General features: G+C 38.0%; 1 protein-coding gene across 3 annotated transcripts in view; it reads right to left on the bottom strand.

Annotated features, from left to right (window-relative positions):
• Window positions 1-27,122, bottom strand: part of LOC126248869 (nuclear pore complex protein Nup98-Nup96-like) — a 213,018-nt gene that overhangs the window by 20,323 nt on the left and 165,573 nt on the right. For all 3 annotated transcript variants that reach the window (XM_049950313.1, XM_049950314.1, XM_049950315.1), the window contains exon 14: window positions 14,247-14,402. In XM_049950313.1, coding sequence (XP_049806270.1) covers window positions 14,247-14,402 — 156 coding nt within the window. The remainder of the gene's footprint in view (window positions 1-14,246; window positions 14,403-27,122) is intronic.

Raw genomic sequence — 27,122 nt, 5'->3', positions numbered from 1 at the left:
TCAACAAAGAGCATGTTCAGCTTTGAACACACAAATGTGCTGTGTCGTGCCAATGAGGTTTTGTGCACACTTCAAAGACAATGGTAGAACAAGTAATTTAATATCTTGTGAGCTAGGTGAATGGTTCCCACTCTGCATCAGATGTATCTTTAATGCAAGACTGTCAAAGCAATGCAGGCAATAAATATTACTGACAGGCACCATGTATCTGGGACTCCCTCTTGGGGAAGCACGAAAATGGTCCAGATGGGATCGTTGATAATCACTGCTCCACAATCTCATCTCTTTTCACCTGAGGCGACTTATATAAACGTTCCTTCAAAGAGAGACTACTCAACTGATGAAATAAGACTCTATTCAGCTGATAAAATAACAACAATAATTCGTAAGTAAAATGCATTCAAGAAAGCCTACATTCTCATTTCATGAGTTGTCAGTCTCTTGTGCCACAGCCAGAAAGTGCTTTCACATCTTCCTCTGGCTGTGTCCAAATCTCAACCAGATTTCCAATGTGAGGCTGATGCCACAAAAATGGGAAGAGATGGATGTGGGTAGCCTGAGATCAGAATAATGGGCCACTTAGACCAATCCATTTTCCTCCTGATTTTCAGTGAAGATTTTAACAGTGAAAGAGGGATCTAGTGCTAACGATAACTAAATTTGTTACTTGACTGGCAAAATGGTGATGTTCAATCAAGTGTAGAGAAGAGAAAAACACTGTTGATTAAAATACTGAATTGCCTCAAATTGTTTTTCTTCATTACATACAATAACATAGCACATTACTCATCAAATCTATTCATAGAACAAAAATTATTAATTACCACTCAAAAGTCTGTCAAACATAATATCTCTTATGATAAAGATTTTAATGACCGTCAGAGGAGATTACTCTCTGTGTGCCACCACCCTCTCAGTGTGAGGTCACAGCAACCTGTCCCTAATTTCTTACCTTCTTCAACCCATCCCTCTTTCCCACCAGAGAAAAGCTAAAACGAGATTGCTTCTGTTTTTAAAATAATATATGTCAACAAAAACACTGACTTTTACCTCCTTAAGTTGAGTACAGGCCAGCCATTCCATCAAATCAGTGCACACTCCACTGCAGAGTGAAAAATTATTCTGGCATCGACCTCACATAAAGCACTCATTTACTAAATTAACAGATTAAATAGTGTTCTAGAGTAATAAAATCGTATTATTTAACGAGAGCTGATTTTATTTTAATCTTATCAGGAATATGTCCTGAATCCAGGGTTTTTGTACATAGTGATAACTTCCTTCAAAATTATGTGGTTAGGGGGAAGGTTAAAGTGAAACCTCACAATTAACTGTATTTCTGAAGAAAGATGGTGAATTAACTCAGATTCATAAAATTTATGGGATACTGCTTGGATGTGATTTAAGGCGTGTGTGTGCACATATATACAAAGCAAAGCATTTCACAGAGTAAATAGCCAAAACTTAGGAAATCATATATAAAGAAGTCTCAATTGTGCTTCGACAACCACAGTGTGGGTTAATTATATAAAGCAGCTTATCTTAGATTAGCACACAAAACAAACTATTTTCAAGATGAACTCTGAAATCTAGTTTGTACAAGTTAACCTAAGATTATATCAGCATGAACTGGTACTACCTCTGGCTGGCAAAATTTTCTGTATAAAGTGAAGTTCATCTGTAATTTAAGTTTGCAATTAACAAAACAACAAACCATATTTTGTGTGAATACAAGTTGAAAAAAGAAAACAAAAATGATGGAAAAAAAACCCGGCAAGAACATACATGAATGTTTCCAGAATTAGACTTTCACCGGAGTGTGCACTGATATGAAACTTCCCGACAGATTTAAACAGTGTACCAGACCGAGACTCAAACTCACGATCTTTGCCTTTCGCAGACATTTGCTCTGCTTTTTGAGCCCTGAGTCATGCTTGGGTAGCTCAGATGGCAGAGCACTTGCCCGCGAAAGGCAAAGGTCCCAAGTTCAAGTCATGGCCCGGTACACAGTTTCAATCTGCAAGAAAAGCAAAGCTTTCACATATAATACTTTTTTTTGCATGTGTTACCCTTTAAGATGTATCAGACGCAAATGTACCACTAAAATTTTAAATAATGACAAATGTCTGGTCTTCTGGGCCCACATTTTTCGAACTGACTGGTCCTCAAATCGTTACGCTTCGAATGAGAGTCAAACACACTGTGATTTAAGAAATTCATTGCATGTTCTCACACATAACATAGTTCATCTTGTGTAAAGGAAAAATTACTTTAAAGGTAATGATTTTCAAGACTACCATCTGCAATATTTTCCTGACCTGTTCAAATTTGGTTGGCTTGAGCAGTTGCCAGAGAGAGCCAGGAAACAAGTGTTACAGCACATGCACAGCTACAATGTTGTAGGAAGCCTGTGCTTAGTGCTCATTCTTCTCACACACCTTTCACTGCATTTTTTTAGAATTTCATGTGTAGACGGGCATCATGTGGCCAGCTGCAGCACTGCAGCATGTTGTTCAGAGGGGATATATGGAGTTGTTGTTCAGAGGGGATATATGGAGTTGTACTTTGGGCAATTGTTTGTTCATCCTATCCAGATAAGGAATGCAAAATAAGAAAGCAGTCGTTGGCACAATATTTATTTCAAAACTAGACTCAAACTCATAGTATCGTAATATTTTGCAGTGTGGTGGTTTTAACATAGATTTGTTTTATTTCTACACTGAAATACTGTTACATAGCGTTTCTTGTCAGGTTTACACCTACACAGCGATGTAAAAAGCTAGTAAGACACAATTTTCTTGGGGAAAAACGTCAGAAGTATACACTAGAACTAATAAAAATCAACTTTCCACGAATTTTTAGAATATATAAAAATTAAAATGGTTGTAAGTAAAACCAAAGAACTGTATAATTGACAGTGTATATTCTACACTAGGTGTAAATATAAAACATTGCAGGGAATTACAACAATAAAACATGATGCGCTGCCAGTCTATAATTTACTGAGGAATGGCGTTCTGTAAATTACGACATGAACAACACAAATTAAGAAATAATGTCAAGCCTAGAGGAGGTACAAAACTATTGTTGAGACAAGTCTTGTGATCAAAAAACACTTACTGTGTTTGATGGAAGGCAGATATGTAAAATTTTGTTAAAGCTGGTTTTTGAGAAGTCAATTTTCTAGGAGTACCAGTATGTATTACCTCACGTTTGGCTCTTTAATATGGCGTAATTCCATTTGTGGCAGAAGATGAAAATATGCACTTGAAATTAAGTGAACAGTTGAAACTAACCACTTCGTTTCAAATAAATTGATTGTCTCTGCAGAAAAGAAATAACAACAGCCAAATTTCTTTAGCAAACTGACAGAAATAACTTCATTGTTCTTCAAGATGATTAATTCTTGATTGCCAATAATGTGGAAACAAAATAAAAATAAAATCAAAAATTTGTAACTAATAACAGTCTTCTGTAATTATGTGAATGTATTTTAATTCCCTTGATAGCTCCCAGCCACAGAAATCCATTTTGTTTTCATTTGGTGGGAGAGAACAGCAAAATCATGAAATAAACACGGATCACATGGAGGCTACTCCCCACGATAACTCTGCAATGTGCACACATGAATCTGGCACCTTGGCTGCACCAGAAAAAATTTTCAGCGTAGCATTTGGCTGCTTGCACCAACTGCTTATACAGCTAATAGCCACACTTTAAGTAACAAGATGCAGGAGGAGAGCTGTTCATACGCAATTTCAGCTCTGGTGTGCGCACAAGCCAACTGGCAACTGCTCAAACGAGAACCTGATTTAAACAGTTGTGATGTCACAGTCATTGAAAGCAGTTTGCTGTTATGAAGTATCACACAGTCTTCATCCTAAAGCCTTTGACACTTTTGCTGCCAGTGCACACTTGTGTGCATACTGTGTTTTGTTGCTGTAAATGGTGCATTTTCTTTGACCCTCAAGTTTTATATTGGCGTTTTTCTCTGGTTTGTATTTTATTGCTGCAGTATTATTCTGCAATAGCAGGCTAAAGTAAAATTCTTTGTTACAGTATCAGTTCTTACCAGTCAAAATTACAAAAATTTAACTGAAAACTGAAACAATGAAAAATTCCCATAATTCTTAAAAATTCTGGGTTTTCCCTGGATTTCCCAATTGTCCTGGGACACACACACACCCTGCAACACTATCTCATGCTAATTCAGACAGACTGAGCCTTGTTCAGTTGCTCAAATACTGGTATTATATAACATGGTGAATTTGTTAACAAGGTTCACTTTCTGAACTAAGATCAAAACTTATTAGTGGAGCTATGTGAAATTCACATACGCTATAAATGCAAAATGGTTTCACTGTGAAAAAAAAAAAATAATAATAGTTATTCCAATACTACCTGGTACAGTCTGTCATATTTTCGGTCGATTTCAAAGTGCAAAAAAACGTGAAACCAGCATATTTCAGTGAAATTTATTACTTAAGTGCTAAAACATCTGAATATACAGGCACTAGACTTTTACTGTTTTTAATACATCCACAACTGTAAGTGGAGTAACCACAAAGATGAGGGGAAAAAAAAGGTCAAAAATTATGATTGAAAACATATACTTGTTGAGTAATTACATATGTGCTAGTGACATTCTGCTAAAGGTCCAATATACATTTACGCATTACAGAGTTACCACAGAGTAGATGAAACAAGGTATGTCTCTGGGACATTTTATGTCATTGGAAAGTGAACACTATACCAAGGATGTTTTATTCATATCTGGATAGAACAGAACAAATAAAAGTGAGGAAAGGAACAAGCATCAAAGTCAACATAAATAGTAGAAAATCAGCATTTGCAGCTTACAAAACTTTACTACATAACTGAACAGTAAGTGTTTTTTCTTTGTTGGGTGTGAAAGTAAAGCAGTGTAGAATTCTTGGATTTGATGATTATCAATTTTTTTGCTTCACTTTCATTCGCTTCATTTTCTATCCGAGTATAAATACAGCAGCTTACACTGGAAACAGAAATGTTTGTTAGAAAAGCAGTCAACATACATCAGTTGCTTGACTTTTGAGATGGCTGTTCTTTTCTGTCATCTAGTGTATTCTTTACTCTTCAGTTTTCATAATTATTAAACAATTTCTAATACACTTACAGCTTCAATTTTTTGTAAATATTTTCGCCAGATACACATGGTATCACGGGAACTGCACACACTTAACCTTTGTGATGTAAAGTTTTGTTAATTCATGAACATTGTAAAGTGATTGTAGTGTGTTAAAAAAAATGGGTAGGCATTACTTCAGTTTTCAGAAGTGATGTCATGTCTATCCAAAGAAGGAGGCTATTATGCTCATGACAAATTCTTGTGTGTGTGTGTGTGTGTGTGTGTGTGTGTGTGTGTGTGTGTGTGTGTGTGTGTGTCACTTTTGTATTGTGTAACTCAACTGGGAGGAGGACAATTTAGAGAAAAACGTTGAAAGTGCTACGAAAAAAAGAAAGATATTTGAAAGGATTCCATCTGATAGTTTTTTGACGCATTATCATAATTCCATCAACACCTTTTTGCCTGTTTGAGATGTACTGAGATGCCTGAGAAAGCGCAACTTCTACTCTATGAAAAGCTTGAATACAATGAATCTCTAAGACCTGCTTTATCTCCAATTTGGTAACAAACCCTTCTTTAAGAAAAGGACTGCTTTGAAGGAATAAACATGAAACATTTTTCATGTTGAAATCCAGTTTTTATGTAATTCCTAACATGCTCAACTGAGTTTCTGATTTATTTCAATTTGACACAGGTTGTATTTTTTTGTTGCGAGATGCAGTAAATGGTAATCAATTCAACTGATTGACAGGTATCTAGATCATAGTTAGTAACTCTGCTTCTCGTTTAACAATATTGGCAGATGCATTTAAAGAATCGGATATCTATTTCCACGCGACAAAGTCATGTGATCTGACCTTAGTCACTAAATCTATGAATGGTGTGTGAATTGCAGTAGTTTGTTTACTGAAGTGTTGATGCTATCAATTTTATTTTTGTCGAGTTATGACCAGCAAATGTAGAAAGCTTACTTCACAGCAACAGCTGCCAATCATCCACAATGTTGATGACAATCTTAACATAAATCTTTCTGACATGGTGGAAGAATACAGTTCAGCACCACCTACATAAGCGGCACACTCAAAAATATGGAAGCGTTTTTAAATACATCAGATAATGATACCTGTGGATCCAAAAGGAAGGACAGTCATATGTCTACATTCAATGATGTGGAAAACACTCTTCTGAAGTAGTTTCAAGGACAGAGAAGAGGAAGCATTCCTGTAGGCAGAAACATACTCCAATATAAGACTCATGAAATCATTCTGAAGATCAGCATTGACAATTTCAATGTATCCAATGGCTGGTTGCATCTTTTTAAAAACCTCAATCTCTTGTTCCAAAGTGTAAAAAGAGAAAGTGAGGCTCTGGTGATTAAAAAAAGAGAACCCTCGGCAGAAGCCTGGAGTCTTTTATAATATAATTGCTGCAAAATCATATTCCTTTACAGGAGAAAAATGTCACAGAGGTAAAAGAGTAAAGAAAGGGTAGCACTAGTTCGTGTAAATTGTGATGAAATTGAAAAGTTGCATTCACTATTAATTGCCAAGTATTTCTAAAACATAAAAACAGTAATTTGTACTTCCAAGTACATCAGCAGTCCTTCAAGACTGCATATAAATGCTTGAAAAAAGTCAAAGATTTCTGACAAGATTAATGCAGCAAGAAGGAAAATTGTACTATTTACTGATGTGTTCCCTGCACATCCCAAGGAAACTTAATCTATCAGGAATTTAAATGCTTGTGTGCCTCCAAACTCAGGAAGTCACCTGTAGCCTCTGGACCTATGTACAAAATACTTCGTTAACGCGAAGTACAGAGTAGCAGTTGTGTTGAAGTTATTTTCAGTCTTTGAGAGGAAGGAAGTGATGAGACAGCATTGTACAGTCTATAGGAATTGATACTGTCAGGAATCTCTTTTCCTCCTTAATGCACATGAATCAATTTTAACTTTTATTAACTATCTGTAGTGACACTTTCCTTCACTGCAAAATGCTGTAAGGACAAAATAAACGAGATATCTTGATTTAAAAAAGGATATGTTCTGTGGAAAGTGCAAAACTATATATTTATTGCATTTAAATTTTTAGCACAGCACATTAGTAATTTTGTAAATAAAACCACTTTACCCATGATATACTGTGGAAGACATGAATTTGTAACATGTAAGACAGTTGGGTCACTCATTTATGAAATTTTGTGTGTCTAAGAATAAAATATAGCAAGTGACATGACAGAAAATCCACAGTACTTACGGATCATGTTGTTACTTACTAAAATGAATGGCATGTGTCTGAATAGCAGGCAGCAAAGACTGAACAATAATTCCTCAGGCGACAGACACAAAACAAGTCATTGCCATCATTTTCCAATCTTGAAACCCAGATGTTGGTTCAACAGGTTGTCTGCTAATTTTATTTCCATGGCTTCCTTGGCTACTGAATCCCAATAGGATTAGGCTGTAGCCAGTATCTTGATTTTCATGTAAACCACAGAATGGGCAGTGGAAAATTTATGTTTGGTACTGCAGATCTCCTTTTCTGGTGTTTGATGCATTGTTCTTGTACAATGTGTATTGTTCTCCTAAGTAATTATTACCACACTGATGAGGAATTCAATAAATACCCAACTTTCATAAAAACAAATCATCTTCCACATATACCTTATGATTTGTCGATCTGCCAGTGCGTGGAAGAGTACGTACACTTTGTCTTATTGAATTTATTTTCCAAAAGTACCAGTTCGTATTCTCTGCTGTGGAGTCTGATGTAAGAGCCCTATGTACAGTAGTTCTACATACAGTGGAATCTCTTAAGCACATTTTTGAAAAGACTGCAGATTTTGAGCCTTAAGCGGAACTACGTACTACCGAAATATACCTAATTTGTTAATTCTATTTTTTCATCTGAGAAAATGCAGGATTAGGAGTACCATACTTGTGGTAAAATGGAATCTCTTAATGGCACACTTACTGACATGCTATAGCAGTAAATTATAGCAAAAAATGCCCTTTTTCAAAATCATGTTCATAATATCCTACCCAGAAACACTCGAAATTATGTGTTAGTGTACAAGAAACAAAAATCTACATCTACGTGATTACTCTGCTAGTCACAGTAAAGTGCCTGGCAGAGGGTTCAATGAACCACCTTCAAGTTGTGTCTCTACCATTCCACTCTCTAATGGCATGCGGGAAAAACGAGCACTTAAATTTTTCTGTGTGAGCCCTGATTTCTCTTGTTTTATTGCGATGATCATTTCCTTCTATTTAGGTGGGCACCAAAAGAATGTTTTCACAATCGGAGGAGGAAACTGGTGATTGAAATTTAATGAGAAGATCCCATCCCAACAAAAAATGTCTTTGTTTTAATGATTGCCACTCCAATTCACACATCATGTCTGTGGCACTATCTCTCCTATTTCGTGATAATACAAAATGAGCTGCCCTTCTTTGTACTTTTTTGATGTCATCCGTCAGTCCCATCTGGTGCAGATCCCACACAGCACAGCAATACTCTAGAATATGGCAAACAAGTGTGGTGTAAGCAGTCTCTTTAGTAAACCTGTTGCACGTTCCAAGTGTTCTGCCAATGAATCGCAGTCTTTGGTTGGCTCTAGCCACAATATTATCTATGTGATTGTTTCAATTTAGGGTATTTGCGATCGTAATCCCGAAGTATTTAGTTGAATGTACAGCATTCAGATTTGTGCGACTTACCGCATAATCTAAATTTAGCGGATTTCTTTTAGTACTCATGTGGATAACTTCACACTTTTCTTCATTCAGGGTCAATTGCCACTTTTCGCACCATACAGATATCTTATCTAAATTATTTTGCAATTCATTTTGGTCATGTGATGACTTTACAAGATGGTAAATGACAGCATCATCTGCAAACAGTCTAAGATGGCTACTCAGATTGTCTCTTATGTCGTTAATATAGATCAGGAACAACTTCCTTGGGGAACACCGGATATTATTTCTGTTTTATTTGACAACTTTCCATCTATTACTACGAACTGTGACCTTTCTGACAGGAAATAACTAATCCAGTTGCACAACTGAGGTGATATTCCATAGGCACACAGTTTGGTCAGAAGATGCTTGTGAGGAATGGTGTCTAAAGCATTCTGGGAATGTGTTAAATACAGTGACACTGGCTAAATCCAACACATTGGATATGTACACTTATGCCATCAGCCTAATGGAATGCAGGGGAGTCACGTGACATGACAGTGCACCTACCACCATCCAAAATATCTATGTGGCATGTGGTGAACAAAAAATGAAAACACACTAAAACTGCAATTATTATTACAGTTCTCAAAACAAACTAACATTCTTCATTTAGCCACTCTTCATTAGTGAATCACTACTGGTAACTAAATAAGGGTTGTCATTTCAACAAACTATCAGTATACTGTACATCATGTTAGCCTAACTACACTAAAGCATGATAACATACAGTGCGTACTCCTGTCTTCATGAATGTTTCTATATCCAATTTTAATACTGTATTGTCTATCTTTGTTACTGTGTTCAACACACCATTGACTTCAAAACGAACATAATGCGTAACTGTGACCATTGCATCAATAGCTTCCGACATTGTAGGAAATGGTGAAGGTTCCAATTCATCCTTGTCCTCACTTTCCTCTGGTTTCTCTGCCATCTGTTCCTTCAACACATCATCAACTATCATGGACTGACAAACAGCAACACCTTAGTCACAGTCAACATATTCATTGAAGCTAAGACAGTAATCGTTTTCTTCTTGTCCTATTATTTGCTGCCACTGTTCAGCTGCAATTACTTAGTTTTCTGGTGTGATGTCTTCTGCCAGTATCCGATGAAAGCCATCCTCCTTGAAGCAGTTTGAGATTGCGCTTTCTTGCACATAGCATCCCAGGTCATAACCTTTTTCATTGTACAATGAGGGCAAGCCAGTCTCTTCTGTACAAGAACCTTCGCGTATTTTTGTTTCAGGCATTTTGTAACACCTTACTCAAGTATCTGCAGGTGACTTTTAGAACTGGAAGGAAAAAAACATCTACATCATTTTACTGTAGTGTATCTTAGGGATGCACTGCACACTGGTCAATAAACAGAATTATTTTCCTTTTTGTAAAGCCCAGTTTTGCATCCCAGGCATGCAAAAATTGTTCAAAAGCAGTAGTTTTTACCCGTGCACTCTCATTTGATGTATATCTCAACATGGAAATATCCCCACATTTTTGAAGCATTGTGGACTCCATCTTTCCAATTATTACTGGCAACAACTTTTCTATTACATCTTTGTTAGAATATAATACAGCAGTTAGCCTCTCTTCATTAAATTTTTCACCAAAGAGAGGGGAGGGGGAGAGCCTGTTCATCTGCATTAAAAACATCATCGAGACTGTACTTTCCTGAGACAAATAGAAGAGTATTTTTCCACGACTGAACATTGTCAACATTCACACTTCCAGCCTCTCTTCAAACATATTTATACACTAAATTATGTCTGTTCTGGAATGTTTCATTCCAACAATCAGATGCCTTGAAATCTTAGAGCCCCAACTTCTATGCCAAATATCTTGCTTTAGCATGAACCACTGTACTGTCTACTGAAATGTTCAAAGCACAAGCATGTTTTATCCACTTAAGTAGTACATTTTCCCGTTCTGAGAACAGACTGTTGTGCACTATTTTGCTTGCAATTTCCTCTGTCCAAACATGCTGCTTTAATTATTTTTTGTTTGCTCACTATTATATTTAATGTTGATAGAGGAATGTTTAGTTTTCAAGCAATATCAACACACTTTATGTGTGAATTTTTGTCCACTTCCTGAATAATGTTCCACTTTTCTTTATTTGTAAACTGGCTTACTGCCTTCTTGTCCATGATGAATTAGGAGCAGCTAAACTTTGGATTTCTACTGGCCATTCCATGGATGACAGGAAACTCAACATACTGAATACAGCCTCATCCTACTGGGATTCAGTGGTCAAGAAAGCAGTGGAGGAGGAGGGAGGGGGGAGTAAAAAAAATACAAGAATACAAAAAATAAAAAATAAATAATTAAATTTGCAGACAACTGAGCTTGACAAAGGAAGTAATTCATTTCACATTTGCCTTTTACGGCACTTTTTGCTGCCTAGTATTCAAATACATGCTGTCAAGTTTAATAAATGAACACACAATTCATAAGCCGTATGGATTTTCTGACTTTGCATTTGGTATGGTTTATTCCTAGATGGATGAAGTTTTATCTATGAGCAACTACCTTATCTACGACCGATACTTGTGCCAACTGCCTCGTGTATTTGTGGCGAAATTCACATTTGAATTTGTTGTTGCCTGTAAATGATCGGAATTACTAATTTGGAAGGTTTTTATGATGTGCCTTAAGACAGAGCCTCAGTGCTCTGAAACTGACTTAAAGAAAGTGGTGATTTGAGAGCTTTTTGAGTGGATTTACTTTTGCAAAAACTTACAATTTTTTTCCTAAAGTGGTGTTTCTTTGTTTTCATCTTTTGGATCTATCTATACTTTCACCCAATGATTGTTTCTGTTTAGAACAGCAGCGTTTTCCTGCCGGTGAACAGTTCTCCGATTTAAGGTGTGTTGACATCTTTCTTTTGTTACCCAATAGATTATTACAAAAAACTGCCGAATATTAATTCTGACCTTTCAGGGGCATACATACTTAAAAATACTACATATGGAACCGACAAGAAGCTTAGCATAGAAATAGAACTGAAAATACCTATTTGCACTTCAGTGGAAGACTTTTGGCATGTTCAAGACTGGTGAGACTGCCAGAGGGGAGAGGAGCTGTGTGGAGAAACAATCCCACTCTCCCTCCTGCAGGGCAGCCAGCCTACACCCACCTTCTGTTTTTCTGTGAGAGCAGAACTGACACAGTCTTACAGATCACCGATGACTTCTGGAGTTGTGATGGTCATACTCTAACTCTATGACGGGACTCAAAATAAGGAAACAATGAACAATGCACAACAGAAAGTGTTTGGTAATAGCTATCATGTAATTGCTTGTTGAGGTTTGCAGTGTCGTATAAACAAGGTAGTTTAGGCCCAATGTCTACCAGTATTTGATGCACACAGAGTTCAAAACATCCATCACCTTAAGACACATTAAAATCTCCCCATTACACCAAGTTTTGAACTTCAACTAGCAGACAAACATACTCATTTCTTTATTCTAAGATGTTAGGTCCAACAGCCGAGTCCTATGTTTCATTACACTGTGTATATTTTATACCAACCATCAAACCACCCAACATTTTGTGTGACACTAGAGCATCGTGCACATCGATACGTTGTTCTGTTCATGCACTTTTTAGTTGTAAACAAGTTCTTATGCACTTTATGTTTCCAAACTGAGCTTTGCTCGATGACATGCAATACATGCAACTGGCAACTGGTCACATTTTTTGTATTTATATGCAGAAAATCAAGCTATTTCAGAAAATCAAGCTATTTCAGAAAATCAAGCTATTTCAGAAAATCAAGCTATTTCAGAAAATCAAGCTATTTCAGACCATTTCTGTTAAAATGGTTCATTAGGATACAATTTGCTGTGAAATAGCATTTATTAGGTAATTTCACATTTTGAGGCAAAATTTCCATCTGTATCCATACTTATTGCAAATGCTAACTTTTCAAGTTCCTATTTACTGAAGCTCTTGTGCCTATTGTCTTTCCAATGACTGATGGGCATTTACTTTACAGTACATCATTGTGTGAAGTGGTTTTAGTTCAGTCACAGATTCATCTTTACGATGGCTGTATAGTTACAAGAGAAAATTTCAGAGGAAGTTATATTGCTGTCCTGGATGCATGCCTGAAATATGATGGCATATTTAAGTTATCAAGATGCATTGCAATTCTGGCATACAGCAATTTTTCATGGACTTTAAACAATGCTGTCTCAAGTGAGACAGTAGGCTTTTAGCAGTGTACTTTAAAAATTGCCTACCCCTATTAATCTTTTGCTTTTTAAAGATGTCCGCTTGCTTCATACATTGTTAAGAGGGCTTTACTTCTGTTTCAATGGGTCAAGGGAACACTTTCAGAAATTTAGCGGCATTTTCTGTAATGTCTTGTATCCTGTTTTCCCAGCAACACAAAAATACTGATTGTATTTTTCAGTTGCTTTTTTCTAAAATTAAATGCATTGTTATTTTCAATGTTATAAAAATGTCTGAGGCTCCATTTGTAAAGGCAGCACCAGTATAATCCCTACTTAACTAACAATTTTTATTTTATTACTAACATTATTTTTAAGGTTAAATACAGACTTTTAGGTTTCTCAATAACTTTACTCATTATTTTACAATACTTGCTGTAATGATGTAGCTGAACGGGGTTGTCTGAAAATTCTAATCTGATATACAGCTCACACTTCCTTTTGCATCAAGTTTTTATACCAATGGTGATCTATTAGTTAATGGTGTTGTCTTTGGTTTGAATGCTGGAAACCAATTTTGCACACTAATAGCTCCAATTCATCACTGACCGAACTGCACTTTTAGATTGCGGCACTGTATACCATAAAGAATGGGAACACCTTATTGGAAGCATGATTTAAAGTCCTGAATACTTACTTCATTTGTTGTCTAAACTAGTTTCCAATAGGACTTGGGTATATGCTCACTGATATTTGTATCATTTATACTGAGTTTCTGTCCATCATCGTGAGACTATTGGAGATGGGCAAAGCAAAGAATTATCTTCCAATAGGAAGATTGCTAGCAAATTAGGGAGGCTTTTTCAAAGCCACTTTGCCGATAAATTTATTAGGTTACAATAGGAATCTTTAAGACAGTCAGGAAATTTACTATCTGCCAAACTAACCTCGCTTCCTGAGCATCCTAAAATCAATCAAGATTGAGCCATTACAAAACTACCACCATTAATTTTCTTCATTCTTTACAAAATTAATTAAGTGTACAATGTTCAAACTATACTGTCTGCACAACATGTGGTGATTGTAAATGCTTGTCTGAATGGAATATGCGCCATATGATACATTAACATATCCATCAAAATGTATACTGCATTCAAGAAATTTTGTGTTCAACAACTTAAATTGACAGGTGCCCTGTAAAGCATTCAAACTCAAATTCTACTTACTTTGCTTGACCAAGAGATTTGTGAGCTTTTATCTCATATATCCAACTAGCAGGTATTTTCAGCTTTCGTTTCACAAAATATTCCTTCTTCTTATAATCTTTATCCCCAACACTGCACAAGTTTCTTTCCAGCATACGTAGGACTGCCATTTGGCGCCTTCATGAAGATAAAAGATGCGTTAAATGAGAAGTGTTGCCAACAGAAATTATTTTTATAGAACATGAGACATAATATACACAGCAATGACACAGTACAGGTAAAAGGCCACTGACTGTCCTATAGTCAACTCAGTGTAAGTAGATGCCCAGCAGTGCAGTGGGCTGACTATGGCAGCTCCACATGCCTGATTTAACCAAGCAGCTAATACGATTTTGTCGAAGTCTCTATGGTAGCAGCACCTCACTGTTGTCACAGCTGTATAAATGGCTTATCTTTTTTGCCTGCAGTTAATTGCACTTCACAGCTGAAAGCTTGTAACAGTGGTGCTAGCTGTCATGGATCATCTTACACCAACTCGACTATAGAGAAGTAGTAATATTAAGCATAACAAGAATTCAACCAAAATGACAATTTGATCAGGATAACATTTTCAGCCAAATGTTTTTTACACAAATTTTAAGACTGAAAAAGCATATCATTGACTGAAGCTTCAGTTCCGGATCTCTTTGTGTGAACAGTGAACTATTTTTGATCAGACAGTTACTACTAGTGGCACTCAATAACTATGGAAGGAGGAGGAGGAGGAGGAGGAGGAGGAGGAGGAGGAGGAGGAGGGGGGGTCACAACTATTCTGGTATGAAAAGGAAATTTATAAGTGAACTTGTTTCAATGTGTCATTGTCAATCACCCTAGTTGTGATTACTGCTCTAGACTGTGTGGAGAAATGCAGCCAACAGCACTGCACTGATGGTGAGAAATTGAATTGGCATTAGACCATAAGTAAGTACTGCAACTGTTTTTACTGATGTATAATGTAGCGAATTAATTATACCACCACCACCACCACCACCACCACCACCACGTTGATAAGTAGGGGGCCACTATCATGTCGTGAACCTACCCCAAGTTGTAGCCTCCTTGTTCATCACCAGAAGACTGTAAAGCGGGGGGGGGGGGGGGGGGGGGGGGGGGGAAGGAAGAAAGAAAGAAAGAAAGAGAGAGAGAGAGACAGAGAACTTTTTTTGGGGGGGGGGGGGTTGAGGGGGGCAGTCAAATGACAGACGGGGAAAAAAAAAAAAAAGTAAAGTAATCGTTGTAACTGTTAACGTATTTACCCAATGTGACACGAAGTCCATTCCTTCATGAAAAAATTGTTTGCAGTTGCCTACGGAACCACAATTGGACCTAGGTATACACATTTTCAACCAAATCATAAACGGCCACAAATGTGTTTCTTCAGGCTCCAAGAATACACAAACCACACGAGGCAAGATCGGGACTGTATGGAGGATGTGTAAGGGCCTACCTACCCCATGTTGCCAAGGTTGTTTCCCCCTGCTGCAAAAGTTTCGCTGGGAAGCCCTTAGCTATCCTCCATACAGTCACAATCTCTCCCCATGCAATTTCCATATTTTTGGAGCTCTGAAGAAACAACTCTGGTTGTCAATTTGCTTTGGATTAAGAGGTGTACACTTGGATGCAATTGGTTGCTTAGGAAACTGCAAACAATTTTCAATGAATGCACTGACCATCTTGTTTTGCAGTGGGATAATGAATTAAGAGTTATGGTAATTACTTTTGAAACAATAAACAGTATACTTACTTTTTCCATCTACCTCATTTTCATTTGACTGCCTATCACAGTAACAGAAAAGCTGGCAACTTCGCTCACAACCTGGAATAATCTTTTAATCACAGCATTACACATATTGATCGGAACAACCGAATGAAAACAATCATGGCAATTTGTTGTAGTTTTATCTGTCAGTTGAACTGTCATTCATTTACTTTTTTCAAGTGAAAGCAGTCAGTGGCAGCAATCAAATGAAAAGATTCGACACCACTGTAACTTTGCATCTTGATAGTTTGTGGCCTGCAAATTTAGCCCTCTTTCAGCCCTTTCATCGGTGGGGAAATCCAAAAGATGTAACCTTCCTTCCCCACCTACCTCCTCATGGTGTATACCATTGTAAAATAAATTGTGGTTATCATTAAAAAAAATATTTTAAAAATTCAAATGATATAAATATAATGATGAAGTAGTGATAAAATTTTGTACCATATCAGAACTATGATTTACTGCCAATGAGAAACAGTTTCCTAGGATATCTGAGTACACCTGAAGGACAAATTTTCACTGTCAGTTAAGTCTGGATTTTTTATTTCCAAGCACACCAAACGTTCAAATGTGTGTGAAATCTTATGGGACTTAACTGCTAAGGTCATCAGTCCCTAAGCTTACACACTACTTAACCTAAATTATCTTAAGGACAAACACACACACACCCATGCCCGAGGGAGGACTCTAACCTCCGCCGGGACCAACTGCACAGTCCATGATTGCAGCACATTAGACCGCACGGCTAATCCCGCGCGGCTCCAAGCACACCACCACATATTCTCGCATGGGGTACATGAAAATAGTGCAACGGGGGGAATGGATGTAATTCCATTAGTCCTCACACCATCCAAATTTTCCCAGTAGTGCTATTCCCACATACCCTACGGGATAATTTATTGTAGTTGTGTCTGGACGTCTCAGGTACGAACATCAGTGGCAACTTAAAGTCAGCCATGAAGGCAAATTCATAGTCAAGCAGAAAATCTGGGTTTGAGTCTTAGTTTGGTATAAATTTTCAGTTTTTCCTACATATTCATTACATTACAATATCTGCATATTTGATCAGTTTAACACCTGATCTAATTTTATGCCACTGCATCTTATTGCTTTCCATTAGAATCATACCTCTGATTTCAGCCCATTTACTTAATTTCATGGTATGAATATAATGCAGGATGGTTGAGGCAACTAACAACAGTTCCATTTACATTTCCAGACAAAAATCAATGAGCTCCAGTAATGGAGAAAAATTACTTCACAGTATATTCTGAGAAACACTGCGTGAATCACAACAGAAAATTAACTAAGAGTTGCAAAGATATCCATACATATGCAAAAGCTTTGAGCTATACAAAAGCCTACACATACAAAGAATTTTGAAACTGAAAGTGTACCTAAAAATTCAAATACACAAAATTGTGATTGATAAAAATATGGCTTTCAAAATACAAAATGGGTATCACCACCTCTGTCTTATCAACGAATTGGAAGACCATGGAAGCACGAATATCACAACCTGTGGAATGACGGAAGAAGTTTTCTTTTTCTGTAATGGAAATGTGGAAGCTGTGCACACACACTTGTTCATCCTCTTAAAATAGCTCCACACAAACAACTAAGAACAGCACTTATAACCATGACACAGTAAATGTATTACTCGGAATCATTTCACTAGGCGACCTCCCAATCAGTAGCAGTGTCTGAAGGCGCTAGGTACATGACAAACCACCTTGTGCAGATGATGCTAATGCAACAAAATCTTCTCATTATTCAGGATCAAAAATTTGCTCTCACAAGGGAACCTCCCCATCGCACCCCCCTCAGATTTAGTTATAAGTCGGCACAGTGGATAGGCCTTGAAAAACTGAACACAGATCAGTCAAGAAAATAGGAAGAAGTTTTATGGAACTATGAAAAAAAAAAAAAAAAAAGCAAAATATACAAACTGAGTAGTCCATGTGCAAGATAGGCAACATCAAGGACAATATGAACGGAGCAGCTCCGTGGTCGCGTGGTTAGCTTGAGCAGCTGCGGAACGAGAGGTCCATGGTTAAAGTCATTCCTCGAGTGAAAAAATTTTTATTTTCAGACAATTATCAAAGTTCAGGCACTCACACATAATCAACTTCGCTCTCCAAAATTTCAGGACATGTTCAGATTTGCTTGGACATATGCAGGATTTGACGGTCTACACACGGAAAAATTTGAAAAATTTAAAAACATATGTTTTGACAGAGCACAGGGAAAACTGTGTGACTGTGAAACTGTTGTATTCATTTGTTGCAGTTTATGTGACAAACTCAATGTTTTCATCACTTTTTGGGAGTTATTATCATATCCACAAGAAAACCTAAGTCGGGCAAGGTAGAAGAATCTTTTTACCCATTCGCCAAGTGTACAAGCTAGGTGGGTCGACAACATATTCCTGCCATGTGACGCACATGCCGTCACCAGTGTCGTATAGAATATATCAGACGCATTTTCCTGTGGAGGAATCGGTTGACCTACGAACTTGCGATCAAATGTTTTCGGTTCCAATTGGAGAGGCACGTCCTTTCGTCTACTAATCGCACGGTTTTGCGGTGCGGTGCGGTCGCAAAACACAGACACTAAACTTATTACAATAAACAGAGATGTCAATGAACGAACGGACAGATCATAACTTTGTGAAAATAAAGAAAGTAAACTTTTCACTTAAGGGAAAACTTGAACCATGGACCTCTTGCTCCGCAGCTGCTCACACTAACCACGGGACCACAGCGCTCCTGAGCTCAGAATATCCTTGATGTTGCCTATCTTGCGCATGGACTACTCAGTTTGTATATTTTGCTTATTTTTTTCATAGTTCCACACAACTTCTTCCTGTTTTCTCGATTGATCTGTGTTCAGTTTTTCAAGGCCTATCCACTGTGTCAACTTACAACTAAATCTGAGGGGGGTGCGGTGGGGAGGTTCTCTTGTTAGCACAGCTTGGAAACACACACAGGACTTTATTGGGAGAGAGAGAAATCACACTGTCACCAGATATATTACTGCACAGTGAGTTATGAACTGTCATTCCTATAAATTGGAAGGTGTGCTTCCTGAAGCATTGCGGACACACTATAAGTTCATGATTTTTGAACCCAGACGATATTTTGCCAAGTGTTTCTTGTTATCTATGTGATACCTGATGTCTGGCTGACAACTTCAGCAATCTAGTGGCTAGAAAATGCTGCCCACTGAGCTCCATACAGAAATCAGTGGTATTCATTCCATCTCTCACTATGAACACAACTAATTTTAACAATACCAAATGTCTGGGAATCAACCAAATAACCAACCACTGGTAATTTTGGAGTTTACTGCACAATAGAAATCCAGAAATAGCAACAAGATATTCCACAACTAACGCAACATTTAGAGTTAAGCGTTTCACTGCTTTCAAGTCATCTGGAGACAAGGACAAATTTGTGTCTCACTCTCTAAGAAAGAAATGTCTTGGCATTCACTGGACTGCCAGCAGAATCTCAGAAAAAAATTACTTACGTCAGCAGGACTTCCAACTGGCTCTTTCCAGTCCAAGTGCAGTTTAACAACTACTATATTTAACCATGTATAACACAACGCCCTCCCTTTTTTTAAAGTGGCTCCTTTGGAAAATTTTATTTTTAACATAATATGACTAAACAAAATTACAAGCTGTTTTACTGATAAAAGTATCTCCACAAAAAAGTTCTCATTATACCCATTCTTAACTTATACTCTTTGTTGGCCGTCTTATATTTTAATAATAAAAGGAGAAATAAAATGAACAAAATGAAATGGTTTACCTCAATTTTTATTTTCATTTCTTTTCTGCTTACTGTTTCTGTGGTATCAATATTTTTACTTGTCATAATCAGAGGTATCACTATCTTCATTTGTAAGCCTACTAGATTTCTTCCCTCCTGACACCCATCCCATAGTATATTCTCAGTTAAGTCATCCATAGTATTGGATATACAGTACTTTTTGAATCCGTCATAATAGATTCTGCCCCAAGCAGTACAGAACCACTGGTCCAGCATGCATACTGAGGGTTTTTTCAACTTCCTCCCTGGAGTGGGTGCATGGGCTGGCTCTGTGAAGCAGTCACTCAAACGCTGTCACAACAATATCCATTACCTGAAGTTGTGAGGTCATGCTACCAGAAATGACCATCAGTTTTATGTTGTTCTTTACTATCAGAGCCACAACTTCCCAGGTGAGGTGTTTCCCTGAAAGTATTTGACAAAAATGTTTTCCTTCTGTTAAGCAAAGAGCCTGGTATTCTGTTCTAAACAACACTAAACCATTCTAGCATCAAGTCATTTGTCATCCATTGCTTTTCTTGGCATTTGAAAATAAGCCTGCAGGCAGTCTTCCTTTTGGCATATTTGTCCTGCAAAAACACACACACACACACACACACACACACACACACACACACACACACACACACAGGAGCTTGCTTCCATCTGCTAGTGCACCCAGAATTACTGTTATTCTGGCCTTTTCATTGACAGAAGTCCTTATAGGAAGACTTTTAATGTCCTTCACATTGACAGTAACATTAGTAAGCATATCAAAATAAATGGGCATCTGACTGGCATTGCCCATATGCTCAAGCAAACAGTCACGCCATTTCCTAAGATTGATTATGTGGTGCTGACATGCAACTAGTTCTTCGTCATGCATGATAGGAAGTCTTTGACTTGACGTAGTTCTGCATTGTAATGTAAGCCCATCTTTTTTCAGCATCCTCACACATCAGCCAGTACTTGCTTCGAATTCAGAGATGCATGTAGTTGGAAAATTCTTTTTTACCTCCAGTGTCTTCATTTTGATAACTTCGAGCAATCGGGAAGCCATCATTGAGTTTTTCTAGTTTTTACTGAACAATTGCTACTCAAAATGTTGTACCCTTCCTTGCTTTGGTCCCCTGAAAGTCTGATGTGGGGAACTGGTGTTCTCTACTTTATTATTACCTGTTGTACAGTTGTTTGTGGCCTTTGCTTCATGAATAACCGTTACCTTACTATTAATGTCATACTGCCTGTGTGAACCAGTTGGCAACTGCCAACTCTTAGATCCAGGTTTCCTAACCGAGTCACAGCTGTAATTTGCATCTATGGTGCCCTTGGGGATCTGTATAGAGCAACTGGCAGAAATCTTACAAATTTGGATTAACACTGTAGCCAACTTCGAAAATCAACAGTGCTGCAGAGCAGTGGCAGCTTTAAGGGCCCCACACATGAGCGAGGTAAATCACAACACATTCAAAAATAGCCTAATATTTTTGACACGATGAGCTGTACTATTAAGTTCCTGCCTAACACCAATTTGTGAAGGCATAGCTTTGCTTTTAAGTAACTGTTTATATTTTGAGATATTGACCTCACTTGTGGCACCATACTGTCTGTATCTGCAATAAAAATATTGAAAGTACTTTAAATCCACCTTTGCAATTACAAGAAAATGCATTTTTCGTCACCAAATGTGTTTCATAATTTTGGAATAAAACTATCATTGGTGGTCTCCAATTGAAGGTATTTATATTTTGGCTTGCATTCTAGGTTTAAAAAGAAAGTTTCTTACAAAAGATGTTTATTTTTCTTATGATATTGTATGTCTCATTTTTGCTCACATCAGGAAACGCCGCTTGACTGCATTTTTGAGGTACAAGGGCACTCTTGATTCTCGCCTAATGTCACATTGCTTTGTGGTGTTGCATTTTGTTGTCTTTTAAACCACGAAATGCATATTGCTGCAAAGCAATGTGGGATTAGGCCAGAATCAATGCCAAACAAAAGAATAATCTGAAAATGTGCAAGCAGAGAGCGTTTCCCAGTGTAAGCAAAAATTGGACATAAAATACCGTAAGCAAAATCAACCTCTTTTGTAACTAACTGTTTTCCAATCTAAAAAGCAAGGCACAGTGTAAATATCTTTCATTACAGACCACTGATGATGTTTTTATTCCAATAAAACAAAAATGTGCACTGTTTCAAAATACAGTGTGTGTTAAAATACCTCCAACATGAGGCATTAACTATCCTTATTTTATTGGTGCTGATGTTTAATGTTGTATGGTATAAGTAATTGATGTGTCATGTTTGGTGATGGGCTGATGGAAGCAAATCAGGTAACCACCATCTCAATTTCACTGCTGATGGAGCAAACGTCTGCATCTACATCTATACTCTGCAAACCACCATGAGAGGCATGGCAGAGGGTATGTCCCATTGTACAAGTTGTCAGGGTTTCTTCCTGTTCCACTCACGTAGAACAGATAGTAATTATTCTAATTTTATCCTCACTGTTCCTACGTAAGAGATACATGGGGGACTGTAATATATTCCTACAGAGATCATTTAAGCCAGTTCTTGAAACTTTGTTAACAGACTTTCTCGGGATAGTTTATGTCTATCTTCAAGAGTCTTCCAGTTCAGATCCTTCAGTATCTCTGTGACACACTCCCATGGATTAAACAAACCTTTTCTGTTTATGTTCAACATCCCCTGTTAGTCCTATTTGGTACAAGTCCCACACACTCGAGCAATATTCTAGAACCAGTTGCATAAGTGATTTGTAAGAAATCACCTTTGTAGACTGTTGCAGTTCCCAGTAGCATACCAGTAAACTTTAGTGTACCACATGCTTTACCCATGACTGAACCTGTGTGGATCATTTCATTTCCTCTCCCTAAAAATTGTTATGTCAGATATTTGTACGAATTGGCCAATTCCAGCCATAGCTCACTGATATTATAGTCTTAAGGTTTACATTTTTCCATTTTGGGAAGTACACAAAATTTTCATTTCTGAACATTTACGTCAAGTTGCCAATCTTTGTACCACTGTAAAATGTTCAAGATATTACTTAGTATTTATGCAGCTTCTTTCAGATAGTACTTCATTATAGATAACTGTGTCATCTGCAAAATGCATAAGGTTACTATTAACATTGCCTGCTGGGTCATTAACATACAACATGAACAGCAAGGCTCCCAACCCACATCCCTAGGGCACAACCAAAGTTACTTCTACATCCGACAATGACTCTCCATCCAAGATAACACGCTGCACCCTCCCTACCAAAAATTACTCAGTTTAGTCACAGATTTCACATGATAGCCCATATGCTTGTACTTTTGACAGTAAGAGTAAGTGTGGTAATGAGTCAAATGTTTTTCATAAATCAAGAAATAGTGTCTACCTGATTGCCTCGATGGAAAGTTTTCAGCATGACGTGAAAAAAGTGCGAGTTGGGTATCATATGATCAATGTTTTTGAAATCCTGGTAGGCACTGAGGAGCTCTGTTCTACAATTCTACAACAAATTGTTGTCAAGGATATTGGACAGTAGGTTTGCCGATCATTTCTACAACCCTTCTTGTAGCCTTGTGTGACCTGTGCTTTTCCAAAGAACTGGGCACAGTTTTTTGTTCGAGTGATCTATGATAGATGATAATTAGAAGGGGGCATGGGGCTAACTGCCACAAATTCAGTATAGAATCTGACAGGGATTCTATCGGGCCCTGCTGGAGCTGTGTTCAGTTTTAACAGTTTCAGTTATTTCTCAACACCACTGACACTAACTTATTTCAGTCATCTTTTCAGCTGTACAGCTGTACAAGGATTAAATTGGGGCAATTCTCCTGGATTTTCCTTTGTAAAGGAACATTTGAAAACAGAGTTAAGCATTTCAGCTTTTGCTTTGCTACTCTCAATCTCAGTTCCTGCTTCATTCACTATAGACTGGACACTAACTTTAGTGCCACTAACAGCCTTCACATAGGAACAGAATTTCTTTGGGTTCTGTGATATATCATTTGACAATATTTTGCTATGGTAGTCATTGAAGGCATCATACATTGCTCTCATGACAGCCAAACGAGTTTCATTAAGCATTTACCTATAACCCTACACTTTGTTTTACACCTATTATGTGGTAATCTCTGTTTCTTTAGAAGTTTCTTTACAGTGACTGTATATCATGGAGGGTCCATCCCATTATGAACTGTTCTAATGGGTACATATCTATCCAGTACATGGTCAACTGTTTTGTTGAACTTGAGCCATAGTTCCTCTAAACGCTCCAACCTTGTGCTGAAAGTTTGAAGTATCTCATTGCGCTCTACATGTACATCGATGTATATAATACTCTGCAAGCTACCGTACGGTGTACCACTACTTTATATTTCCTTTCCTGTTCCACTCACAAATGGAATGAGGGGAAGATGACTATATATATGCCTCCTATATATATATGCCCAAATTTTTCTAATCTTACCTTCGTGGTCCTTACGGGCAATGTATGTTAGCGGCAGTGGAATAGTTTGGCAGTCAGCTTCAAATAACAGTTCTTTAAATTTTCTCAATAGTGTTTCTCGAAAAGAACTTTGTCTTCCCTACAAGAATTCCCATTTGAGTTCCCAAAGCATCTCAACGCTTGTGTGTTGTTCCAAACTACCAGTGACAAATCTAGCAGTCTTACTCTGAATTACTTCAATCTGACCTGGTACAGATCCCAAACATTCTAGCACTACTCAATAATACGTCATGGCAGCATCCTATATGCTGTGTCCTTACAGGGGAACCAGTCTTTCTTAAAATGCTCCTAATAAACAGAAATAGAGCATTTGCCTTCCCTAGCACAGTTCTCACACGCTCATTTCATTTCATATCACTTTGCACTGTTACGCCCAGATATTTAAATGACTTGAATGTGTCATGCAGGACACTAGTAATAATGTATCCAAACATTATGTGTTCGATCTTCCTACTCGTCTGCATTAACTTACATTTTTCCACATTTAGGGCTAGCTTCCATTCATCACACCAACTGGAAATTTTGTCTAAGTCGTCTTTTATCTTCCTACAGTCACTCAACTTCGATACCATACCGTACACCATGGTATCATCAGCAAACAACCACAGATTGCTGCCCAGTCCGTCTGCCAACTCATTGATGTACATAAAGAAGAACAACAGGGGTCCTATCACACTTCCCTGGAACACTCCTGACAATACCCTTGTCTCTGATGAACACTCACCATCGAGGACGTACGACACTACTGATTTTTTTCTTTTTTTAGTTTACTGACCATCTATATCTTTCTGCTTGTTTTAATTGTCTACTTTTGTAATCATCACCGTCACAACTGTCTTGATCACCATTACCAGTTTTGGTGTGAACATCCTCAAAGAGGACAGGTCTATTAGTTGCCATTAGATCCAATATATTTCCATCATGAGTGTGGTTCCTACTATCTGTTCTACATAGTTATCAGAGAAGGCATGAAGTAATGTTTCACAAAATTCCCATCACGCCAAGCATTAACAAAACAGCAATTTTCCCAATTAAACTGTTGGATGTTACAGTCTCCAGTGATGGTTACAGTATGATTGCAGAACTTACACACAAGTGAACTGAGGTTTTCTCAAAGGTTTTCATTTATATCAGGAGATGAGTCTGGTGGGTGATAAAAGGACAGAATCATCGTGTTATGTCCAACCCTGATACTGAGTCTTGCCCACACAATCTCACGTGCAGCTTCAATTTCTATCTCAGTGGATTTGAGTTTGTCTGCTGCAGCAAATACACCACCTCCATTTCCGATTTGCCTATCCTTTTGATACACACTTAAATTTTTCCCAAAACTCTAACTGACATCAATTTCAAGTTAAACCAGCTTTCTGTATCTAGCATTAGGTGAGCTTCACTGCTGTTCATGGACCCTTCAAACAATGGCACTTTTTTGCAAATTCTATGCCAGCGAGCGAGCGAGCGAGCGAGTGAGTGAGTGAGTGAGCGAGTGAGTGAGTGAGTGAGTGAGTGAGTGAGTGAGTGAGTGAGTGAGTGAGTGAGTGAGTGAGTGAGGCAGAAGGCCAAGCGCAGAAGGCCAAGCGCAGAAGACAAAAAAGGAGAAAAAGAACAGCGCCACAGACTGGACAAAATTTAGCGTAAAAGGGGGGAGGGGATATGAAGAACCATGGGCAGTATGGAGGCAAAGCCGAAGGCCTCCCAACCCAACACCAATGCTGGCCAAGGCACTCCAATTCTGGAAGGAAATTCAAGTAGTTAAATTTGGGAGGACACTCAACTTTCGTAAAGAAAACTGATGCCTGACTCAACCCTATGAGGGCTGTTGGCTAACATCTGGGACAAAGTGAGTGGGAGGGTATATTTAGTGTGAAGAGCCAAGAGGCTGGGGCAGTTCAGCCAAATATGGATCACTGTGAGGGGAAAGTGGAAATTGGGGAGGGGTAAGGAGTGTGGCTTATTACGGAGTAAACCATCTTGAGTGCACCTGGTATGGCAGATATGAGGATGGTAGAGGACAGTTAATTCCCATCGGTAGAGATGGGAAGACAAATGACAGACAGCAATAATCTGGCAGCTATCAACTCAGTTACAGAGATTTTGGAAAGATATACATTGGAATGACTGGCAGGACATTCAACAAGATACAAAGAACACATCAGAGCATTTAAATACAACACAAACCATTCAACATTTGCAGATTATCTAAAACAAGAACACCACAGACCAAGCAATACTGAAAAAGATATGAATACCACAAAAAACAGTGAAGACAGACAACTCCTCCCTTTCCAAGAAAATTTCCCCATACACAGAGCATTAACACAAAAATTGTTGCTCAGTGACCTAATAAATATTGGAAACCAGACTCTATATAAAATAATTGATGAAATTACATGAAAATGAAAAGAGCCTTTTCCATCCTTCGACCCCCCCCCCCCCCAGGTGGGCCCAATCGGTAAACCCATCCAGTGTGTGCAGCGGGTGGGCGTGAGAAAGGGAAGAGTAGATAGTGGCAGAATAGGAAACCATGACCTAGGACTGTCCACATGAAGAGGGAGGTTGGGGGGGGGGGGGGGGTTTATCATAGCCTCAACCAGGTGACTACTGACAGAGCTAGTGGGAAGGGCACTGGTGTTCAAAGGGATACCACAATGGTGGACAGGGTCCAAGAAGAGCAATGTGGAAGGGGGAGCTGAGCCATGAACTTGACAACCATAGTCCGAACAGGACAGAACTAAGGCCCAATACAGGCAGAGAAGGGTCAA

This window comes from Schistocerca nitens, chromosome 3 (genome assembly GCF_023898315.1).
Source record: "Schistocerca nitens isolate TAMUIC-IGC-003100 chromosome 3, iqSchNite1.1, whole genome shotgun sequence".
Lineage (NCBI taxonomy): Eukaryota > Metazoa > Arthropoda > Insecta > Orthoptera > Acrididae > Schistocerca > Schistocerca nitens.
Note: the sequence above shows the minus strand (reverse complement) of the source record. Positions and strands in the feature narration are given on the sequence as shown.